Source organism: Tasmannia lanceolata, unplaced genomic scaffold (genome assembly GCF_043159265.1).
Source record: "Tasmannia lanceolata isolate RefF3 unplaced genomic scaffold, GAP_Taslan_0.1 ptg000005l, whole genome shotgun sequence".
NCBI lineage: Eukaryota > Viridiplantae > Streptophyta > Magnoliopsida > Canellales > Winteraceae > Tasmannia > Tasmannia lanceolata.
In genome coordinates, this window is record NW_027518682.1 from 6,393,195 (window position 1) to 6,414,014 (window position 20,820).

The following is a 20,820-nucleotide window of genomic DNA, read 5'->3' on the forward strand; positions in this document are numbered from 1 at the left end:
TATTTTACTATTCTTTACCATTTCCTTGCTGCAAATTGAATTGATACCACATTGTAACCATTAGATCAAAGCCCTTGATTACACCGGATTCACTTGAGTTGACAAACATACCCATGATTGAAAGTCGTTTCCATGCCTTAAAAAACCCAGCACATGTAGCCCATGCATATAGCAACGTGGGAAAAAGGAAGGGAAAAAAACATGATAACTAAAGCAATTTGCCCAGAAATTGCAGTTCGAACTTGCTTGAAATCGCAAAAGAGCTACCTTCTAAAGTCTGTTGCAATAGATTGTAGACAACTTCAGTTTATCCTCTATTTTAATATTAAAACCCAATACAGTAGGTTTCCATAGTGCGAAAGGTAGGGCCTAAAATGGGACCAAATCCTTGAGAAAACAATGCAGAGCATACCATGAAAGCCACCCAAAAAACTTCATTAATAGAACATCAAAATTTAATTTAACCCACACCAGAATGAAATTATATGGTGAGTGTGCTGAAGTATAAAGGATTAAATAACACCAACTACTTAGGGTGTGTTAGGCAAGGCTTCTCGTTCCCTGTTGCAAATCGGGCCAAACCCCTTCACTCGATTGCAGTCATTTTTCCAACAAAAGATGCTCACTGAAAGGCTTAGAAAATACCAATATTGTTGGGGTTATTCACCATGGGATAGAATCTTTGGATAAGTTCTTCTCGGGATTAGATATCTTGCTTGAATAAGCTTATCTTGAGATTATCTTTTTCATTGTTTGTCATTTTTGTTATAACATTTTATTCAAGAACAAAGGTCAATGTGAATAGAGGTAAGTAAGTAAGTTCCATTTCAAAAAGAGGATTGTAAGTAGGGGTGTCAAGGTTCCACTTTGAATCTGATAAACGTCTTAATCCGGATCCATTCATATCCATAATTAAATGGACGGATTTCGAATCCTACTTTCCATACCTCAGTCACGATCCATTGCAAATTGGACTGTCCACCGGAATGCCCTAATAGGCCCTATTTACACTATCCATAGTTAAAATTCTAAGAAAAGTGAAAGAGCAAGCTGCAACAGCACAGGGGATCAGGGGCTTGGGCTCGGTAGTTATAAAAGGTACTTGACCACAACTTTGGCCAAATCGGCCCCAACTTTAACCAACTTGACCCAATCTTTTCCCGACACGACCCAAACTTTTCTCGACTCGACCTAATCTTTTCTGATTCAACCCCATTTTTGCCTAACTCGACACGAAATTTTCAATATTCGACCTCATTTTTTTACGAGAAATTATATGGTGGTGACCATGAAGCCCCTCAAGGTGGTATGTCAAACGTACCACCCAGTTGGATCAAACATCAAGGGTGGCAACGTTTTGACAGTACTTGACGGTCCTTTCACCATATAAAAACTCCTTTTTTACACGACCAAATTTTTTTCCCTCGTGACATAGGATATCCCCATCCCAATTTTTAGGGCGGGACTATTCCCTACGGATGCGCAAAATCACCTGTAAAACACGCGCATTGGGTAGGCCCAGGGGATTTGAACTCACGTCAATGGAGACCATACCCATAACTTTTGAGCCAAAGAGCCAAACCCGTATCTTCCCATTTTTTCACAATTACACATGGTTTCTTCCCCGATTTATGACTTGACCCGATATCTTCGAAACTTGCTTTGATTTTTTGACTTTGGATTGAACGCATTTCTTCACCATGAGGAGAAAAGTTAAGAGATATCACCTTTTGCATTCACGGTTTCCAACGTAGAATGACTCAGGTCTGTAGAATTCAGTGAAGGTCTCTACCAGTATCCGGTGCAACAAACACTCAAGCAAGAGGAGGGGCCATTCGGAAGAGATGAAGAAAAAAAGAGGAAAATGAAGGAAGCAAAATAGTCTTTTGGACTATACGGCCCAGCTCTTTGGTGCAAACAGTAGACATTACCAGCCAACTGATATTTTAGAATTTGAATATCATTTTTTATAAAGGGTTTTGTTAACGAGTGCCCCTCGGGTGTATTGAAAATGTAAAAGTACACATTGTTTAAAAAGAAAGACTCAAAACCATATAAATTAAATATTGTACATTTACATTTTCATGCACCATTTATTGTACATTTACATTTTCAATGCACATTGAGGAAAACCTTGGCTCTGTTCACTTGCGCTCCCGGGAAAGCAAATCCCTAGAAAACAGCCTCTTTTTTCCTTGACAAGACAGAATTCTGGTGTTCACTTGCTTTCCTGAGAAAGTAACAAGCATAGGTGGAAAATGTTAAACAATGACATGGAAATCGCAAAAAATGATGTGGTATTGTCTCTTTTCTCACAAGTGTGGGAAACCAAATCCAACTACTTTGGTCGGATTTGCTTTCTTGGGAATACTAGCGAAAAAAGGTGAGCAAGCAGTTTCTTTGGAAACCTTTTCCTGCACAGTTCCTACGCACGTGAACAGGGGCGGGAAACCTTTTCCTACACAGTTTCCTTGGATTTCTTTTCCTAATGCCACGTCATATACCCGGGAAACCTTTTCTTTTCCTTTCCCGGGAAAACAAGTGAACAGACCCTTAGTAAATTCCCCAAAAATTGAAAGACGAGAAACCTATTCCCTTTCTTTAAAGAACAGTCGGAAACCTATCCCGAATGTTTGGCCCTAAGCCCCTAATAAATTATAATCATGTCTCTATCTTTCTCGTGCCAAAATCTCCGAGAACAATAGTAGGGACTAGGGAACATGTGATCTTCCATTCAATCTATTGAGAGCTCTCTTAATGGCTTCCTCCAAGGTGATAAACTCAGCCTCTCCTTTTATACTCTCTTTTTAGTTTCAACTACAACTCAAAACCTATAGTACTAGACTATTAGAAATCATGATTTCTTACATTCTGTTAAACCTAGGGTTTTATGTGAATCTAGCTTTATTGCTGCTATGATCAGTGGGTTTGATTTTGATCTCTCCCCCTCTTTGGTTGTTGTTGATCGTTTGCGATTGTTTGATTTTGGTTTTGTTTTACTGTTCTGGCATAAGCTGGATTTCGAGTTGTCTGAGTGATTATGTAGTTCTTTTGTGTAGGTTGATAATCAGGGCTCCTTTGGATTGAAACGATCTCGCAACGATGGTGAGTTTATGATTGTTTTGTTGAAAGGAAAGAGTTTTGTTTAGTCTAATAAATAATCAATTGGTTTTCTTTGCCGGGTTTTAATTTTCTTGTAGCATGTCTTATTTTGTTTCTTGATTCGACAATATTGGGATATTATGCGCTTCATTTTATATTAATTTTTCTGCTCTCTATTGAAGTCAATTTAGTTAATTGTGTCTGTTTTATGGAGGTGTTTCAGATTATAGCCTAAATGACCTATGCAACTTGGGATGATATACTTCTTTATTCTTCCACTTGGGATGAAATTTGAAATTGGTTTAGGGTTCTTAGTTCGTACTTGTGAGCGAAAAAAGTAGAGGGAAAAAAATTTAAGGTTTCTTGATAGTGTGGGAGGATATATTTAATCAGCTTATCTGCCCCATTATTTATGTTGAAAACTTCTATTAATAGAATAAGTGGTGTTGCTAAAGTGTATGGGACCTTTGGCTATCGAACTGGATATTCATATTCTTTAGCTCATCCATGCTATGTAGTTTAATTTATACTTTATGTCGACTATCTGTTCGGCATCTCCTAGTCTTTTCTTTCATTGTTTGGTGCTTCTTGAGTATTCTAGCATTCTGTCTCAAAAAAATTTAATTTCTAACATTTACTTTAGTTATCTGTTATACTGTTTTTTTTCTTCTTTGAAATGGAGTTTTAGTTATACTGTTCATCCGAAACATGTTTTGTAAATTTGTCGAGGGCTTTTTTTTTGTTGGAATATCTAGAAGTGGGAACACACACACACACACACACACACACAAACACACACACTAATATACATTTGTGTGTGCTTCTCTCTCTCTCTCTCTCTCTCTCTCTCTCTCTCTACACACACACATATGGAATTAGGATTTGCTCTACCTTCTTTTCATATTGGCCAGTTTCTCTTTCGTTATCCATGCCAGCTTCTCAAAATGATGGAGATTGGACCTGTCCTCTATGTGCAAATGTGAACTTTGGGTTTAGAACTGTTTGCAATCGTGGAACATGTGGTGCTACCCGACCATCAACCACTCAAGTATGTCACTCTTTTCTGCTTTTCACCATCTTGCATTTTAATTTTATGGCATAACTGGGTAGTTTGGGCTTGCATTGCTATTGCCAATCAAAATTCAATATAGTTCGTTTTGTTTGACTCTGAGCACTACATCTGCATCTTGTCCTTCCACCTATATTTCATTGCTTCACGATATCATTGTTATTATAAAAACTACTAATAACCATGTGTTGTGATCATGGTTTTAAATTTCGGATTCGGCTAAAATTTCGGACTTATCCGAAACTGAAATTTTGGGCGAAATTTGGTACTAGCGCATGAAACCCCTGTTTTTTGGGATGAAATTTCGACCGAAATTGCTGAAATTTCGGGCATTTCATTTGAAATTCTTTAATGGAATAAAAAATTATTATTTTATTACAAATTTGGACGAAAGTCCCGGAATTTCGGTTTCGGTACCTTTCCGTTTCGGTCCTCACCGAAATCTGAAATTTCAGATTTCAGTCGAAATTTAAAACCATGGTTGTGATTGCATGTGGTAAGAAAAGAAAAGAGTTTGTATGGGGAGCGATATCTTTTCTTTTCATTACATCTACTTTGGATATTACAATGAATTATATATGGGGTTTTCTAGGGACAATTGCAGAAGGCTTTTCGTCGACCGGCTGTTGCATGAGAGAGCAGCCACATAATCTCACTTTCAACATATTTTGTCTTATTAAATTAATTCATCTGAGGTTGCTGCACTCTTATGCAACAGCCGCCTCGTGAAATGCCTTCTTAATTTCATAAACGATGGGGTATTTTTTTTTCATAAAAATTCATAAATTCTATAATGTCCAAACATTATTAAATCCCAGAAGTCCGGTAAAAAAATCTCATAATTTGGTCTCCAAAAGTTTTTCATCTTGTCGGTAAGGCTGCGTACATCTAGCCCTCCTCAGACCCCGCAATGGCAGGAGCCTGAGCCTCGTGCACTGGGCTGCCCTTTTTCGGGCACTGGTCAACATAGGCATTTTAGCGGATGGTGATTTTCCTTTAAGTAAATGTTGGATCTTTTTCATATTTGGTTCTTTTAACTGTTTCTTATATAAAATCAAGGTTTTAGCTAATAAAATCCAGGTTTTAGTTTATAGTTTATTAAAGGGATTTGCTAGGGACCATCACAGAAGGCATTTCGTGGGCTGCTGTTGCATGAGAGAGCATCCACATAGACTCACTTTTCAACCGATTTTGTCTTATTCATGAGTTGTCTGCTCTCTCATTCAACAGATTTTGTCTTATTCATGTTGGTTCCTAGCAAATCCCTTTATAAACTTAAAGTTTAGGTCTGTAATATCAGCACAACCATGGATCAATAATTGCGCAGACCCATCTCGTCTTTTCTGTTTTAATTGTCTTGTGAGAACTTTTTCAAAATTGTAATAACCTTTTGATACCTCTTTAAAAGATATGAGACAAGATGCCTTGTGAAAATATCAAACATGGTTGTGCTGATATCATTTCCCTTCTACAAATTACAACTTTACAAGGGAAATGTTATCAGCACAACCATATTTTGATATTTGCACAAACCCTGTTGTCTTTTCTTCTTTAATTGGTCTAAGAGCTTTTTGGGAAATGTAATAACCTTAACCTTTTCGCAGCTCTTTTATGTGTTACATGTCTTCATCTTTTGATATATAATACAATTTTAAGTTTTCAACTAAATTTCTATTCTTATAAAAAAACTCTTACGAGTCACGAGTAAGAAAATTAAGAAATCGAGTCACGGGTTTACAACTATGCTGGCAGATAGCAAATCATGGTGTATCACGCTCCGACCTGATTATTAGAGACCATTTGCCTTGGCAGGGATATTCGTGGATGTTAGCGGATGTTTTTAAATTTCTTAAAAGACTAGAAATCCACCCAATTAATTTTTGTCACGTAAAAAGAAAAGTCAACGGGGAGGCTGATAAATTAGCAAATGAAGCAGTGTCATGCCCTTACCTGATTATTAGAGACCATATGTCTGAGTAGGAAGACCTTAGCAGTTTTTTTAGGTTCTACCATTATTCAAGTTGTGTCAACTCAATTCTATATTGGTCCTTTGCAGCTTGATCACCCCGATTGGGTTTTTTGATGTACTTTTGGGTTGATTAATAAAATTTGTTGCTATTAAGAATAATTTATTTTTCATTAGTGTGGGGCCACCCTTTGTACTTGTGGAAAATCTCTGTTTCAACGATAGAAATGTTGGTGCCAACATTTGTTCGACCAATAATTTCAAGGTAGATGGTGTCCCCTTGCAAAGGGTGGTGGAGTCAAGTTCCCTACGAAATCTGGGGGGCGACCTTACCGCAATACAGTATGCACACCCATTATTACATGGTGGGTCCAAACCTTTGGTCGATCCAGATTATTCCCATGGTAGGACATACCTTAGATCTGCAATGGAATCAAAAGCGTGCTGATTGGATGATCCCAATTTTCTAATCAAGAATCTATGATTGTAAGGGCAAAAACTATGCACAACAATGTTGCTAAAAGAATGGGAAATGGTCTTTAAGTTAAAAAAAAAAAATCTATGATTTCATCAACTTTTCTTCATTATGTTTCCTTCCAGGGTGTGGATCAAGGGGTCATGATGTTTGTAGATCTCTTCCTTATGGAAATATTATGATGATATTTATTTAAGGTGTTTTTCTTATGCACTCCTGCCCCTTTCTTGTAAAACTTTTTTTTCGTCAAGTCACTTTATCAAAAAAGAAAAGCATATAGGTTCTATCAAGAAAAAACATAAAACCTGTAATTAATAATTTATTCAGGTTATTTCTTTTTGTTTTTTATAAAGAAAGTTGGGTGAAAAAATAATGCGTTCAGTCCTGGAAAGGTCCCCGTCATGCAATTGTCTATTAGACCATGGCTTGCAATAAAGATATGAGGAAAATAAACCATTAGAAAAGGTTTTGGGGTCAATATTATCGAGGATTTTTTTTCAAGTGGTCCAATTAATCTGTATAAATATAACCTTACAGAGCACTGTAAATGTACTTGTAGATTTTGTTTAATTTTGATATGCATGCCCTATAGCCTGCCTGTTAATCATCTTTAAAATTCTATAACGGAAGCAATGTTATGATTCTTTTCCAGTTATCACTTGTGTTACTGAACTAGTATAGAAGAAAAATACATTAGTCATTGATCTGTATGTTGTAACCATTCAGAAAAGCCCAGTTTTAACTTTTAAGTAGGTGCTTTGATTGAAAGAATATTCCATTCAATGGAGATTGTTGTTAGTTCAGCACAGTGTGGTGGTGAAAACTGATATGCAATAAATAAAACAAAGAGCCCTAATCATTCCAAAAAAAAAAAAAAAAAAACCAACAAAGAGCCCTAAATTGTCATTGTTTGTATCTTACCAAATTATGTTATTTTTAATAGTTCATGGTGTTGGATGTGGCAGAAAATGGGGTCAGCACCTCTCCCAGCCACTTTTGATCATGCTCCTCCTTTTTATTTTGGAGGAGTCGGGGCTCCTTCTCCCTTGCCGATTGGAATGTACAGCGGGTATGGGCCCTCTCTCTCGCTGTCTGGGTTACGTTATGACTATGGAGCACCAACAAGTGCTGCTGGACCATACGGTCTCCTCCATGCATATGTTTCACCTGGTCCTTTGGGAGGCATGATCTCTCTCTCTCTCTCTCTCTCTCTCTCTCTCTCTCTCTCTCTCTCTCTCTCTCTCTCTGTATGTGTGTGCGCGCGCGCGTGTTTGCCCTCCTTGTAACTAGTATTTATTGGTGAATCAGGCATGGGTTATGGTCCTCCAGGGCATGCTATGGACAGATATGGGTTTGGATTCCCGGGATCTCCACTGCCAGTATGTTTTCTCCTTTCATTATATTTTTGAGCCTTCTTGTCATTAGCATTAGTTATTTTCCTTTCAGCTTATATGAGTATTGATTTGCTTATGGATATGCAAGGTGCCAGGTCCTTGGACTGAAGGAGGACTTCCTGATAACAATGCCCCTCGAAAGCGTCGTGGAGGTAACTTGATAGTATTGCTATATGGTTGTTCATTTTTTGTACTTCTCCTTTCTCTGATGGTACTTTAGCATGATTTTCGGCTAGGTGTTGTATTATCTTCTATCGCAACATCGCTCTTCGTTTTATGTAAACAAACATTTATTAATTTTCAGCCTCCTGGTCTAGTTTAAGATTTCCATTTGGTAAATCAATGATTATGTTCGAGTTCATATGGTTTTTTAGTTAGTTAGTTACTATTGGTTTGTAACTGCATGTTTGCGTTTAATTGTTCTTGGAGATGTTTATTGGTGATAAGCTCTAGCTTACATAATACTTTCCTGGCAAGTTAAATCCAAATTTGTGGATTTAACTTCTAAATTATTTTTTCTTCATTTCTTGTTCTTGATCAAACTCCCAACTTTTTCTTGCTGCCATTTGTTGGGGCTTTCCATCTTCATCGTGTTTTGAATTGCTTTGCAGGGCCAGATGGGCTGTCTGAAGGAGATTGGATCTGCCCCAAATGTGACAATGTTAATTTTTCCTTCAGAACAACATGCAACATGAAATGTGGAACTGCCAGACCCACTACAGTAAGTATCGTCCATTTTGCTTCTCTTTAATAGATTGCTATTGTTGTATGTCAGCGATCCCCCCTTAAGTGAATGAGCCTAAAACCCAAGATTCTATAAATTGAACTGAACAGTGAAAATGTAAGGGTGCCAAATCCAATTGGATCTCAAAATTGGGCATAGGTTGTCATACTTTATATTGTGTCTACACACACACACATAGGGAAAAGTGAGTATGAGTGGCCCCTCATATAAACTTATATGAGGTGACGGCTAGAAACACGGTGGGCCCACATTTTTTGGGTGATCCAAACCATTCATTTGATAGGCCCTGGCATAGATAGGGTGTCCCCAAAAAATCAGCTCCATAGGATCATCCCAACCGGGTATAAATTTGCCCATTTTTCACCTCCACAGTTCAAAGGGTTGGGATGGATCCTATGGAGCTGATTTTTTGGGCACACCCTATCTATGTCATGGCCTATCAAATGAATGGTTTGGATCACCCTACAAATGTGGGCCCATCATGTTTCTATCCGTCACCTCATATAAGCTTATATGAGGGGCTGCTCATACTCACTTTTCCCACATATATATCCACATGGCCATGTTTTGATAATGGGACAAACTCACCTAGTTTTACATGTTTTATCCAGCTGTCAAAGGCTATTACAATTCCCCTAAAGCTCTCAGCAACCAATCAGATAATGTAAAAGAAAGTGAGTTCGTCCCATTATCAAAACATGGTCTGGCAGATATCAGTAGGGGTGCAACTTGGGTGGGCTCAACCTGAAAAAAAAGTCGGGTTGGGTTGAGTTCAGGTCAGGTTTTCTCAACCCGGGTTGAGTTCGGGTCGGGTTTGGGTTGAGGTCTTGGGCAACCCGACCCGAGTGAAACCCGACATTTTTAATAAATTTTTTTATTTTTTAAGCTTAAAATCTCGGGTTGGGTCGGGTTGAACTTGGGTCGGGTTGAACCTCATCGGGTTTGAACTCGGGTCGGGTTCGGGTTGCGTAAATGGTTGCTCGGGTCGGGTTCAGGTTCGGGTTGGCCTCAACCTGACCCGAGTTGCACACTTGCACCCCTAGATATCAGTAGCCTATATTTAATGAATATAACTGCAAACACTATAAAGATTTAGAGATGCGATGATAGGCTAAATGAACCATCTTCTAACTCTCATCAACAACATTTTAGTCAAAGATAAGGTCCAATAATGGTTGGGAAATGATGTCATCACCGTAATGTTTTTATAAGATGCGCGAAGCATCTTGTCGTTTAGCATTTAAAGGGCTGTCATAGGGATATTACCATTCTCAAAAAGCTCTCACACGCCCTTTAAATACTAAATGACAAGATGCTTTCGCGCATCTTATAAAAACATTGGAGCGCTGAAATCATTTCCCTAATGGTTTCAAATCTTCATGATCAGTTCTTGCTGAAGTTTCTTTGATATATTTTTTCCAACATAGCTTTTTATTATTTGCCCAACAATATCCATTATTTGACTCTTTTTAATTTTCTCTTGCTTTTTACACCCCTGCTTTCCTTTATAACCTTTAATAATTACATATTAAAATCTTAGTGGTGTCAGGTGTGTCTATCATGGATGTATAAACTACAAGAAACTTGCTAAATGCATGGATAGTACGAGTGGTCCCATTTTACCTCTTTTTGTTCATATATGGATGCAGTGATATGCTTGGAGCATCATAGTAGTACGAGTGTAGGTTTTTTTCCCAAGTGCCATCATAGTGAAGAGCCAACATATATCTTTTACTGTTTATTTTATTTTTATCTAAACCTTGATAAAAAGATAAAAATCGAGCTAGTACAATACTTTTCTTCAGTCACATTTCTTTACACTTGAAAATAATCTTTCCATCTTATGAAATCTCTTAGTTGAAGTCTATTATCTCTTGCAAATTAGAGGTTGGATATTCTGAAACACATCATGGAAGAAATTTAAGGGGCCGTTTGGATACGCGGATTTTAGAATCCGGGATTTCTTCAAAATTGTAGCTAAGAGACAAGAGAAGAAGCGGACCAGCTGTCGTTTTTTGACTCGTTTTTTACTTCTCGCCCTTCTTTACGTCAGCAAGAGAGTAGTAGGACGTTCCCAAGTTTTAGAAATCTCAGGATGCAGGAGAGATTTTTAAAACCTGAATTTCTCACTTAAAATCCAAGAAACACTGTCAGGTTAGCATACAACAGCTTGATCATGAACCCTCTTTTACATTGTTTTCAAACTAAAAACCTAGATTCTAAAATCCGAATATCCAAACGGCCCCTTAAGTGTTCTCATGAACTTGAACAATATTCCAGACAAAACAGTAGATAAGTACATTTTGATTTCATCATGCAACACTATCCTTGTTTCAATTCAGTACTTCAATTAGACGTTGAGCTTATGACTTCAAATGGTCGGAAAATGAGCTTCTTTTTAATGAAAATAGAGCCTTATTTTCCTCAACTTTAAGCGTTGCCTATGGAAATTTTAGCTTTGTTATGCTTTATTCCTTTTTGGTTCCTAGTAATGTATTTTTCAAGGTGTCACGAGTTTTAGTCCATGTTTGGAAATCAAGGAAAACTATTCCATAGAATATTGGTGAGCCCAGTTGTGTAAGAGGGTCAGTGAAAGAGGGAGAGGGAGAGACGTTAGGTGCTTTTCATGGTGCTTTTTTTTTAGATTGATTTGTATTCCTGATTTTTGGGTGCTTTTCATGCTCCCCTCGCTCCTACCATCTCAAGTTTGGAAATATTTTATCTAGGTTCCAACTACGCCTGTTAATTTTCCAAAAAGAAAAAAAAGTTCCCGACTGCCGTAGATTCACAAGAAATTCAAGGAGAATCATTTTTTATTGCTTTATTACCGAATTGAGTTCAAACTTGATAATGTATTTCCCAGGTATGCATATATTTAGCAACTTTTGATATGGATCTGGATTTGCAGGATTCAAACGGGTTGTCTGGGAACAAGGATTCGGGTTCACCAGAAGGGAGCTGGACCTGTGACAAATGCGGGAACCTCAACTATCCTTTCCGAACAGTCTGCAACCGAAAGGGATGCGGGAAGGAGAAACCAACAGCAGGCAAGTAGATGCTTGATCATATGACACAGACTGGTGTGCTTGTGAGTACAAGTGTATAACTGGTTAGGGGTATTGGGAGTGTTGGTTGACATCAGTGTGGAATCTGGAGATCCATGACTGTTGAAATTTTGATCCCTCTGGACAACTGTGATAGAAGCCATTGCCCCTCGTGTAGACGCTACGGAACTCAGAGAAATTTTGCTAATATATTCATGGCATCCACTTAAAAAAATGGTTTAAGAGAAACGAAAATTAACCGACACACTACCTTTGGATGAAGGGGATTTTTTTTTTTTTTGCAGGAATTTTTTTTATGGTGTATTGAAATATGCTCTATGCCCCTTCAAAAGGGTTTTTTTTATCTTATCAGTTATCATTAGCCTTGAATTTTTGGGTCACATAAGATGGCATTTTACTCCTAACCAAAACTCAATTCTTCAACATTAGTCAGTTGGGGCCTCTACTTAGTTTCATGGGCTTCATCAGATTGAAGAGTATAGATCTGTGGATGAAAATGTCCTCCTTCAAAATAGCCCCATAATCACATTATGAGTGTTAGTGGTCCGAGATTTTCAAAGTTGTGTGAACTATAGGGAATTTTCTGTGAACTTTGAATCCGTGACATCTAGCCCTACCTTGATCCGATGATCCTATCTCGTCATCTATTTGGCCTCATAATGGATGGGATGTCTATTTAGCATGGCATCAAGACCATTTAAATGCAACGGTCCTCTCTACATATCTACATACAAATGTTTCGTACGTGTCTCATGTTCGACCCGATATTTCTTTGTTAGGATTTCATCCCATACTCTTAACAAAAATTGGGATTTGCTAGGTAATTTCACGTAAAGGCATTTCGCGGTTCACTTTTGCATGTTGTAACGGGATGAATAAGACAAAATCTGCAGAAAAACTGAGCCGCTGTAGCTGTTCTCTACTTCTCTTATTCTCTCTACTGCTGAAAAGCACTAAATGCCACCGCATGCTATAGACACTTGCGCGTGTAGAAAGGATTGGTATTCCGCGCCCTTATCGGTTCCGGTTGCGTGGTCCTTTCTTTTCTACTGGAAGTTTCTGGAGACCTACCCTCCATCCCTATATAACCCCCTCTACCCCAAACCCCTAAAACCCAGCTTTCGGCTCCAAACCCTAGATTCTCAATAAGCTGCAATGTAATTTCTTTCTTCGTTTCCTTCACAACCCTAGGTCTGCCTTAAGCACAATTTTATCGTCTATTCTGCCTTTTTTTTATTGATTGATTGATTGATAGTTCTTCAATAACGATCTTATTCGGTTTTTAGATCTATTGCAAATTAGGGTTTTTTTCATTCGGTAATTGGTTACAGTCCTTGTTTATTCATGGTTTTTGAAAGATTTTCATTGCTTTATCCATGTCGATGATGAGAAATTCAAAGGCTTGTTTCTCAAAACATTCGCAGTAGCCGCCTAAGAGCTTTCGCCTCGCCGGGCTTGAGAGCTTATGCTGCTAATTTCTTCCTTGGATGTCTGAGACTTTTCTAATAATTTCCATTTGCTTCATCTTATTATATATTTCTGGTTTTCCTTTTTATTCTTTAATCTTATATTAATTATCTAAGTCTTTACATAAGAAATTGAAGGCTTGAATCCCTATTCTATTCTCCTTGGTTGTTTTAGGGGTAATTTCATATTTGTTGTATCTTTTGAGCTCTGTGAAAGGACTTACTTGCATTTCTTATGGGTCATGTGTGTCTATGATGACAAAACCAAAGGCTTGTTTCTCAAAACATTCGCAGTAGCCGCCTGAGAGCTTTCGCCTTGCCGGGCTTGAGAGCTTATGCTGCCTGATCCTTCCTTGGATGTCTGAGACACTAATGCCTCATTACCTACTCTTATATATGTAATGCATTTTTTGTCTTTTGGGTCTTGCTATTGTGGAAGAAAGAATATACGTAAGTTTAATTTCCTACTAGTGGAAGATTTTTAATTCGTTGATATGCAGGTTTGTCCTTAAGGGACTGGCCATCACAAATCAGTCCATTATTTTTTTCTGGTTTTATCTGATCATATATATGATGGAACATGTTAACTCTTCCCTGCCAATCAGTCCACCAAAATAACCTGCATTTTTCATGCTGTATGGTCACTGCTATCCTTGATTCCAATGAGAATCATAGCTAGTTGATAGCGTTTGTTTTCAGCGGAGCTTGGATTTTTTGTATTGATTTTCTTTGCATGGGTTGATAACATCTCTAAGCATCTTTAATTGCTAGTACTTGGAGGGCATGTTATTCTGGTTTTTGCCTTGCCTTTGGTTTTTTTTTCTCTCATTGTGGTTAAAAATCTCTCTTGGCTGTTGATTGGCAAAGTCCTGCTCTGTATTTTTTTTGGGAGTTGTGATTTTGGCTGGCTTCTTTTATTTTTCTTGGATTTCTCATTTAAAGTAATGTACAAGAAGTTAATGGTGGGTTAGTTTGGGAAGAAAGTACCAAATGATGCGGTCTCTCTGTTTTCGAGCGGAGACCAACCATGATGCGGACCGTGATGCAGCTCTATTGCTTGCTCTGGGGACAACTTTGGTATCTGATGGTTTCTTCTTCGTTTGAGTATGATTTATACATTTTTTTGTTACAATTTCAAGTCTTATTTTCTTTGAATATGTTTTTCTCCAAATTTTTTGTTTAATCAGTGTTGAGTCCAATATTCAGATTTGGACCCTGTTTCTTTCTTTTCTTAAAATATTTTCTTGGGAAGCAGAAGTTGATGTTTATAGGTACCCTATTTTAGGCCTTTGCCCCTCCTAACCAAAATAATCCCTGCTCCCCCTGTCTTTATCATCGGCACTTCGTCTCTTTTCCTCCTAAATATTTTTGTGTTCAAAGTAGGATTTGCAGCTCAAATTGAAGCCTTGTAATAGGGGTAGCAGTTAATTTCAAACTTCAACATTTTTAATCTTGCCATAGAGGTGCATTGTAATTAGTGGTGCTTCTTTAAGCCTTTCCAATTGCGTACGAATTTAGCAACTTAAGTATTATTATTCATTAAAGCTTGACCCAATTTTTGATGATAGTAGAGGCACTCAATGCCATCACTTGCACCAAGTGCCTTCAAACTGTGCCTCCAATCCCCACTGTCGAAGGCAACAATTCAGCATCAAGGATCATTTTGCTTTGATACCACCTGTCACTAATAGGGCTGGTTGAAAAGATATGGACTTTCTGCAAAAATAGAGCGGTTGGGAGGAGCTTACTAAGAGGCAGGACAAAAGCGTCACACTTAGAATGTTAAATGTTCGTTGTTATTTTCGGTTACAGACTTACAGCAGCGTTTATTGGTGTTTCATCTCATGTTCAAATTCAAATTTCAAATTTCAAATTTCAAATTCTTCAACTTGCAAAGATAAGTTAATCTGTTCATTTTTAATCTCGTCATAAAGGTACATTGTAGTTAGTGGTGCTTCTTTAAGCCTTTAAAATTGCGTAGGAATTTGTCAACTTTACTACTATTATTCATTAAAGTTTGACCCAAGTTTTGTTGATAGTAGAGGCTCTTGAGGGACTTCCTTAGATTCAAATCACTTTTTCGGGATTTTTGCTGAATGATTCCTCCCAAAATAAATGCCACAATGAGGATAGGAAGAAGGGAGCATCAACATGCAACTGAAGATTTCCAAAAGAATTTGAGAGGCCTGAACTTTTGTCAAATTTTTTTATAGTAAATAAAAAAAAATGGGTGGCCTCGCCCCTGCCATTGCGGGGTCTGGCGAGGGCTAGATGTACGCAGCCTTACCCTCGCTTCGGAGGCTGTTTCTGTGACATGAACCTGTGACCACCCATGTCATAATGGAGCAACCTTACTGTTGCACCAAGGCTCGTCTGTGACCACAATGGAGCAATCTTACTGTTGCACCGTAGCTCGTCCTCTATGTTGAGGAATATCAAAAAAATTGTGATACTATAAAAAAAAAAATTAATAGCATTCACTCTGATTTTGTAGGATTTTGACAGGCTGCTTTTTGAGGAATATTACCTCCAGGCCCACTCAGTCTGCTTTCTAACAGGCTGCTTTCTCTACGATTTTATTCCTCAAAACCCTATATTGAAAATAATTATTTGGAATGAAGAGAGAAAAATTATTAGGAATGAAGACCACAGCTTTTGTCTTCAGTGAATATTTCTTGATCAACCTCGAAGAATGAGGTGAAGATTGTTACTTGAGAGAGTTGTGTTTATCTAATTGAAATTTATTTAATTATTGAAAATTTATGTTGTTTCCAATGTGGGATCGTCTCCTAGTTAAGCAATGTCTAAGGGTATCATGCTTTGTAAGAGAATTTCTTGGCTGTATTATGTTGAAATCCCATGGCTTGTTTCTCAGAATATTTGCAGTGGCTACCTAATAGATTTTGCCTTTTGCGGATGTATTGGACATTTTGCATGAACTTTAGCACCAGCATGTTCTTTCTTGTAAATTCCTCTCAAAACAGTCGCATTGGCTGCTTAATTGCATTCTCCTTCAGGTAGAAAGAGCACAGACGTGTACTTGGGGCAATATCTTTAGGGAGATGATAAATTCACACCCCCTGTAGGATAATTGGCACCCCCTGTACAGTGAATTTGACGTCAAAGAATTATCCAGTGGGTGAGAATTTATCATCTCCTTCTCTTTATTACTGTCGTTGTAATCCATTTTGTTGTGAAACATAAGAGTTAAAGACCGGATAATACCGAGCTCTGACATAATATGCTTTCATACGTGCAAATTTCTCCTACACGAGGGAAACAATTTGTTGGGAAATTAGTTCAGATGATAATATACCCAAATACCTATTGGAAGCATGTAGTTTTGTTTTTTTTTTTTACATTCTAGAAACATTAATAATGAATCTTGATCTTCATCTCATTTTCCATAGATTAGGGATTTGCTAGGCAATTTTGTGTAGAGCCACTTTGCAGTAAATTTTTGTTTCAAAGTACCATTACAAATATCACTCATCATCCAATGAGGGCCCGGTAAGATCTTATGTGGGCAATCATTGATCTTCGACGGTCTACATTGAAGAATGAGATTAAGTGTGAAATTACTAGAGTTATGAATTACTGGAGTTACCCGTTTCCACATTGATCAGTAAAAGGTATACGGGTGATCAGTAAAGGGTATAAGAGTAATCAGTGCATCTCATCACTATCGAGACATGGATGATTAATGTAACCCTTGATTCAATTGTATCAGTTGGATAAAAAGATTAAGTTAGCTAGAGTTTTATTATGGGGGTGACTTAGGAGATCTTGATCTATAATAAAGGGGGTTCGTCTCTACTGCCGTCTAACCTGACCAAAAGAGATCTCCCCCATCAGAGATGAGGCAAACCAGAAAGTCAGTAGAAGAACTGGCATGTTCGATCACCACCATGGCCGATCGAGAAGAGTTTCTTGTTCTCTAATCTTTTCTTTGTATACTAGTAATTTGCATGGTTAGATCATTTTCTACCTGTTCCTATTAAATCTATTGTATTGATGTGATCACGGCATATTGAATTGAACTCCTTGATCCGAAGTTCTACAGGCCCTACCAAAATGATTATTGCTGTCTTCGTTTCAGATTGTGACAACTGATGGTCAAGGCACCCAACCGATCATTGACCCAAAATTAAACGAACAGGGCCTTAATTTTATGGGAGTTCAGAGCAATAGAGCCTTTTTTGGTGGGGTGGGGACCGGGGCGGTGATAAATTCACCCTCTTCTAGGATAAATTCTCCCCCATTTAACACTGCTAAGCCACAACCGGTACACAATTGGTACAACTGGGGCTGGTGAAGTGATAAATTCACTGCCATTTACCTGTTGTGAAGCCACAACCAGTGCAGCACTCATACTAACTCTCTCTCTCTCTCTCTCTCTCTCTCTCTCTCTCTCATACATGCTTTAGTCATGGTTTTAAATTTCAACCAAGATCTGAAAATATGGATTTCGGTCAAAACCGAAATCAAAGTCACACATACCCGAAATGGTACATTTTTTCCACCGAAATTTTGAAATTTCCCCAAAATTTTAGGATATTCAACCAAAAATCTCTTCTTTTGGATATAGCAGCGGTCATGACCACCGGTAAAAAGAGTTTTTCATTATTTAATATTTCCTAAAATTTCGGCTGAAATTTGTTATGGAATAAAATATTATTTTTAATGGTTTCGTCGGATTCTGGTCAAAATTTCGGTTTTGGTGAGGACCGAAACGCATTCCGAAGCCAAAATTTGAAACCATGCCATTAGTGGGGCCTAGCAAGTGAATTGTTTAGATCTTTGAACCATGTAGGCCCTGCTTCTCACAACTAGTACTCTCTTCTCTCTCTGAGCACAAACCCTTGGTGGGGCCCAACAATGAATGGTCTAGATCAATGTAGGTGGACACCAATGCACTCTAATGCATTCTTTAAACGTAATTTGAGTGAAAAATCACCCCATGTGCCTCTCTTGGAGATTTTGTGACGGATAAACTTAGGTTCAACTTGTACATCATTTTGATAGAATCTCATGTTGTATTAGCATAGTAAAGAGGCATTGTCTTTCTTCTTTCCTTCTTTGTATTTTGGTGAAGCACAGCCACCTCAGCGTGAGAGTGCTTGGGAGACACAGGAGCCTTCTCCGTTGGCAAGTAGTAAGGCCCTGAGCCACCCAGTTATAATTGGTTAATCGGGTTAGTGAAGCCACCTTGGGTTTAGGTGGAGTGGATGAAATTTTGATCCTGACTCTTCGATCTAGCAAGATTTCTATATGGTGAGTTTATCTATTGATTAAAGGGTCACGATCATCCAATGGAGCTGATTTTTGGGGCACAATCTAGTAACATTAATTCCCAACAATTGAATGGTGTGGATCTTCGAACAAGGCCTCATTGTATTTCAAAATATATGCTCACCTATTAACAAACACAATATGCACTGGGTCACATACAAGAACACATCATATGACGGGTATTTTTTTTAGAAAATCCACAGGGTCACTCGTTCGAAGATCCAAAGCATTCGTTTGTTGACCTTCAACATAAATAGTCAGGTCATCTTGATGATCCTAACCCTCCAATCTAATAAGACCACATCGCATACGAATCTCCATGGATTGAAAGATTAGGATAATCCTAGGGAGATGTTTTTTGGGACAAGATCTATTAACATTGGGTCGCAACAAATGAATGGTTTGGATCTTCGAACGTAAGCCCATGTGTCTTTTTCTAAAGAAATACATGCTTATGGTATCCACCTTCTTCAAAGATATAAACGAATGAGCCAATCCGTCCATGTAAGTAGGCCGTTCCCCAAAAAATCATTTCCATATGATCACAACCCTCCAATCTATAGAAGTTTTTATAATATGCAGATGATTTTGTTGGGCACGACCTATTTACACTGTGACCCATCAAATGGATGGTATGGATCATCCTATGGTGTGGGCCATAGATTCCATTTTTGAAAAATACTGGACTCTACGCAGCCTCTTGTTCAAAACTTTAAATTTTAAACCAATCAATTGTTGGGTCCCATCAATCGTTCTTATTAGAGAGAGAATACCGGTACTGTGGCATTCCTAACCGGTACTGCCAGTTGTTTTTTGCCGCGGTAGAGAAACATTCAAACGTTTTTTGTTGGGAACTTGGGCTCAGTCAGTTGGTCTGCGGGCCGGGCGTAGTAGCGGAAGCTAGGGTTTCGTCTTCTTGCTAATGGACCTTTCCGCCATGAATTTTTCGACCACGCCACTTGTAAGCTTCTTCTCTCCTCCTTTCTTGCCTTTTTCACTATTCAATCTTTTATGTCCCTTTCTTGTAATTTTCCTCAATGATGGATATTTTGCCGTTGATCTCAGCTTATATATCCCCATTTCGATCCCCTTCCTGAATCGCTATTCTGGAGGAGGCGTAGAAAGGGCCATTTTCTGCCTTTTCTCCCCTCATTTCTAGGGTTTGGTGGACCATTACTTGGACCATTTCGGTTTTCAGAGGTATCGATGCCTCTTTCTTTTTTACATTGTGTTTTACTTTTGCTTGAAATTGGCTCCAACTGTTCTCTTGGATCGTTTAATTATTAGAAACTTGCAATGTGTATTATGATTGTTAAAACTTATCCCCCAAGGCCAATTTTTTTTCTAGGTTTTTGAATTTCTGTGGCTTGTGATGGTAGAATGATGGTTGTCTGGTCATGAAAGCATGTATTACTTTTGGAGGTATCGAAGCAGTTTACATTGGTATTTATCCGTGTTTATGCGTACAATTGCTCGTCCTGCTTCGAACATACATGGCTGTGCGTGAGTGCTCGCACGTGTGTGTGCGCACCCCCCCCACCCCCCCACCCCCCCCCTGTTCTTTCTCATGTACATCTTCTCCATATACGTTTTTTGTGTCATTATGCGCATAGCTGCGTAGTTCGATTGCACCTTGTTCAAGTGCTCGTGGGTTAGATTGCCTTTTGTATTCATTTTACGTTGACTGCAATCATTTGATCCAAGCAAGTGAGAAATTATGTTGAAATTTAAACTTATATTAGTGGTGTTTTTGGGTCTACATTCTAATTAATCCATTACTGCATGTTTCTAGCTAACTTGTTTCTTTAAAGTATTTCAAGTCCTCCTACAATGATTTTCTTGTTATTTTTGCATGAAGTATCACTACTGACCCGAAGATAATTGAATATACCCATAACAAGAAAGTAGGAGAACACTTCATTTTACTTACCATCATAATGTTGCCGCTACTGTTACCATTAAAAAATTATAATTGCTGCTTGTGTTTTGTACTCATTTCCATATATGCTACGTAAAAGAATATGAAATTGACCACACGCTTCTGTCACTGCAGGTTTTGTCTGACGTCTTAATAACTTACTGGGTCTATAAGAGGATTGAAGCAACCAGAGAGGCAATATGGATGAGAAGTCAGTCACACTACAAGCTATTAACAAGGAAGCTGTTGATCTGGTATGTATTTTACAGCTATCTTCCCCATTTCACACCTCTCTGCCCAAATCAGGCATTTAAACTAAATGAAGCGC

At 38.2% G+C, this 20,820-nt stretch overlaps 1 protein-coding gene and 2 non-coding genes across 4 annotated transcripts; all 3 read left to right on the forward strand.

Moving 5' to 3' along the window:
* The first annotated feature begins 2,599 nt into the window (after positions 1-2,599).
* LOC143877261 (ranBP2-type zinc finger protein At1g67325-like) lies at positions 2,600-15,183 on the forward strand. 2 transcript variants are annotated; one of them, XM_077379219.1, is made up of 8 exons: positions 2,600-2,772; positions 3,060-3,105; positions 4,014-4,150; positions 7,578-7,794; positions 7,921-7,991; positions 8,095-8,158; positions 8,618-8,727; positions 11,660-15,183. In XM_077379219.1, the coding sequence occupies exons 1-8, from the start codon at positions 2,758-2,760 to the stop codon at positions 11,804-11,806; spliced, it is 807 nt and encodes a 268-aa protein (XP_077235334.1). In that variant the 5' UTR covers positions 2,600-2,757; the 3' UTR covers positions 11,807-15,183. The 2 variants fall into 2 exon arrangements, with proteins under 2 accessions (XP_077235334.1, XP_077235335.1); XM_077379220.1 differs by having other exon boundaries at positions 2,603-2,772; positions 4,038-4,150.
* LOC143878025 (small nucleolar RNA SNORD14) lies at positions 13,194-13,315 on the forward strand. Its single transcript, XR_013250856.1, has one exon. It is a non-coding gene; the product is annotated as a small nucleolar RNA SNORD14 (small nucleolar RNA).
* LOC143878024 (small nucleolar RNA SNORD14) lies at positions 13,530-13,651 on the forward strand. Its single transcript, XR_013250855.1, has one exon. It is a non-coding gene; the product is annotated as a small nucleolar RNA SNORD14 (small nucleolar RNA).
* Positions 15,184-20,820: the final 5,637 nt, after the last annotated feature.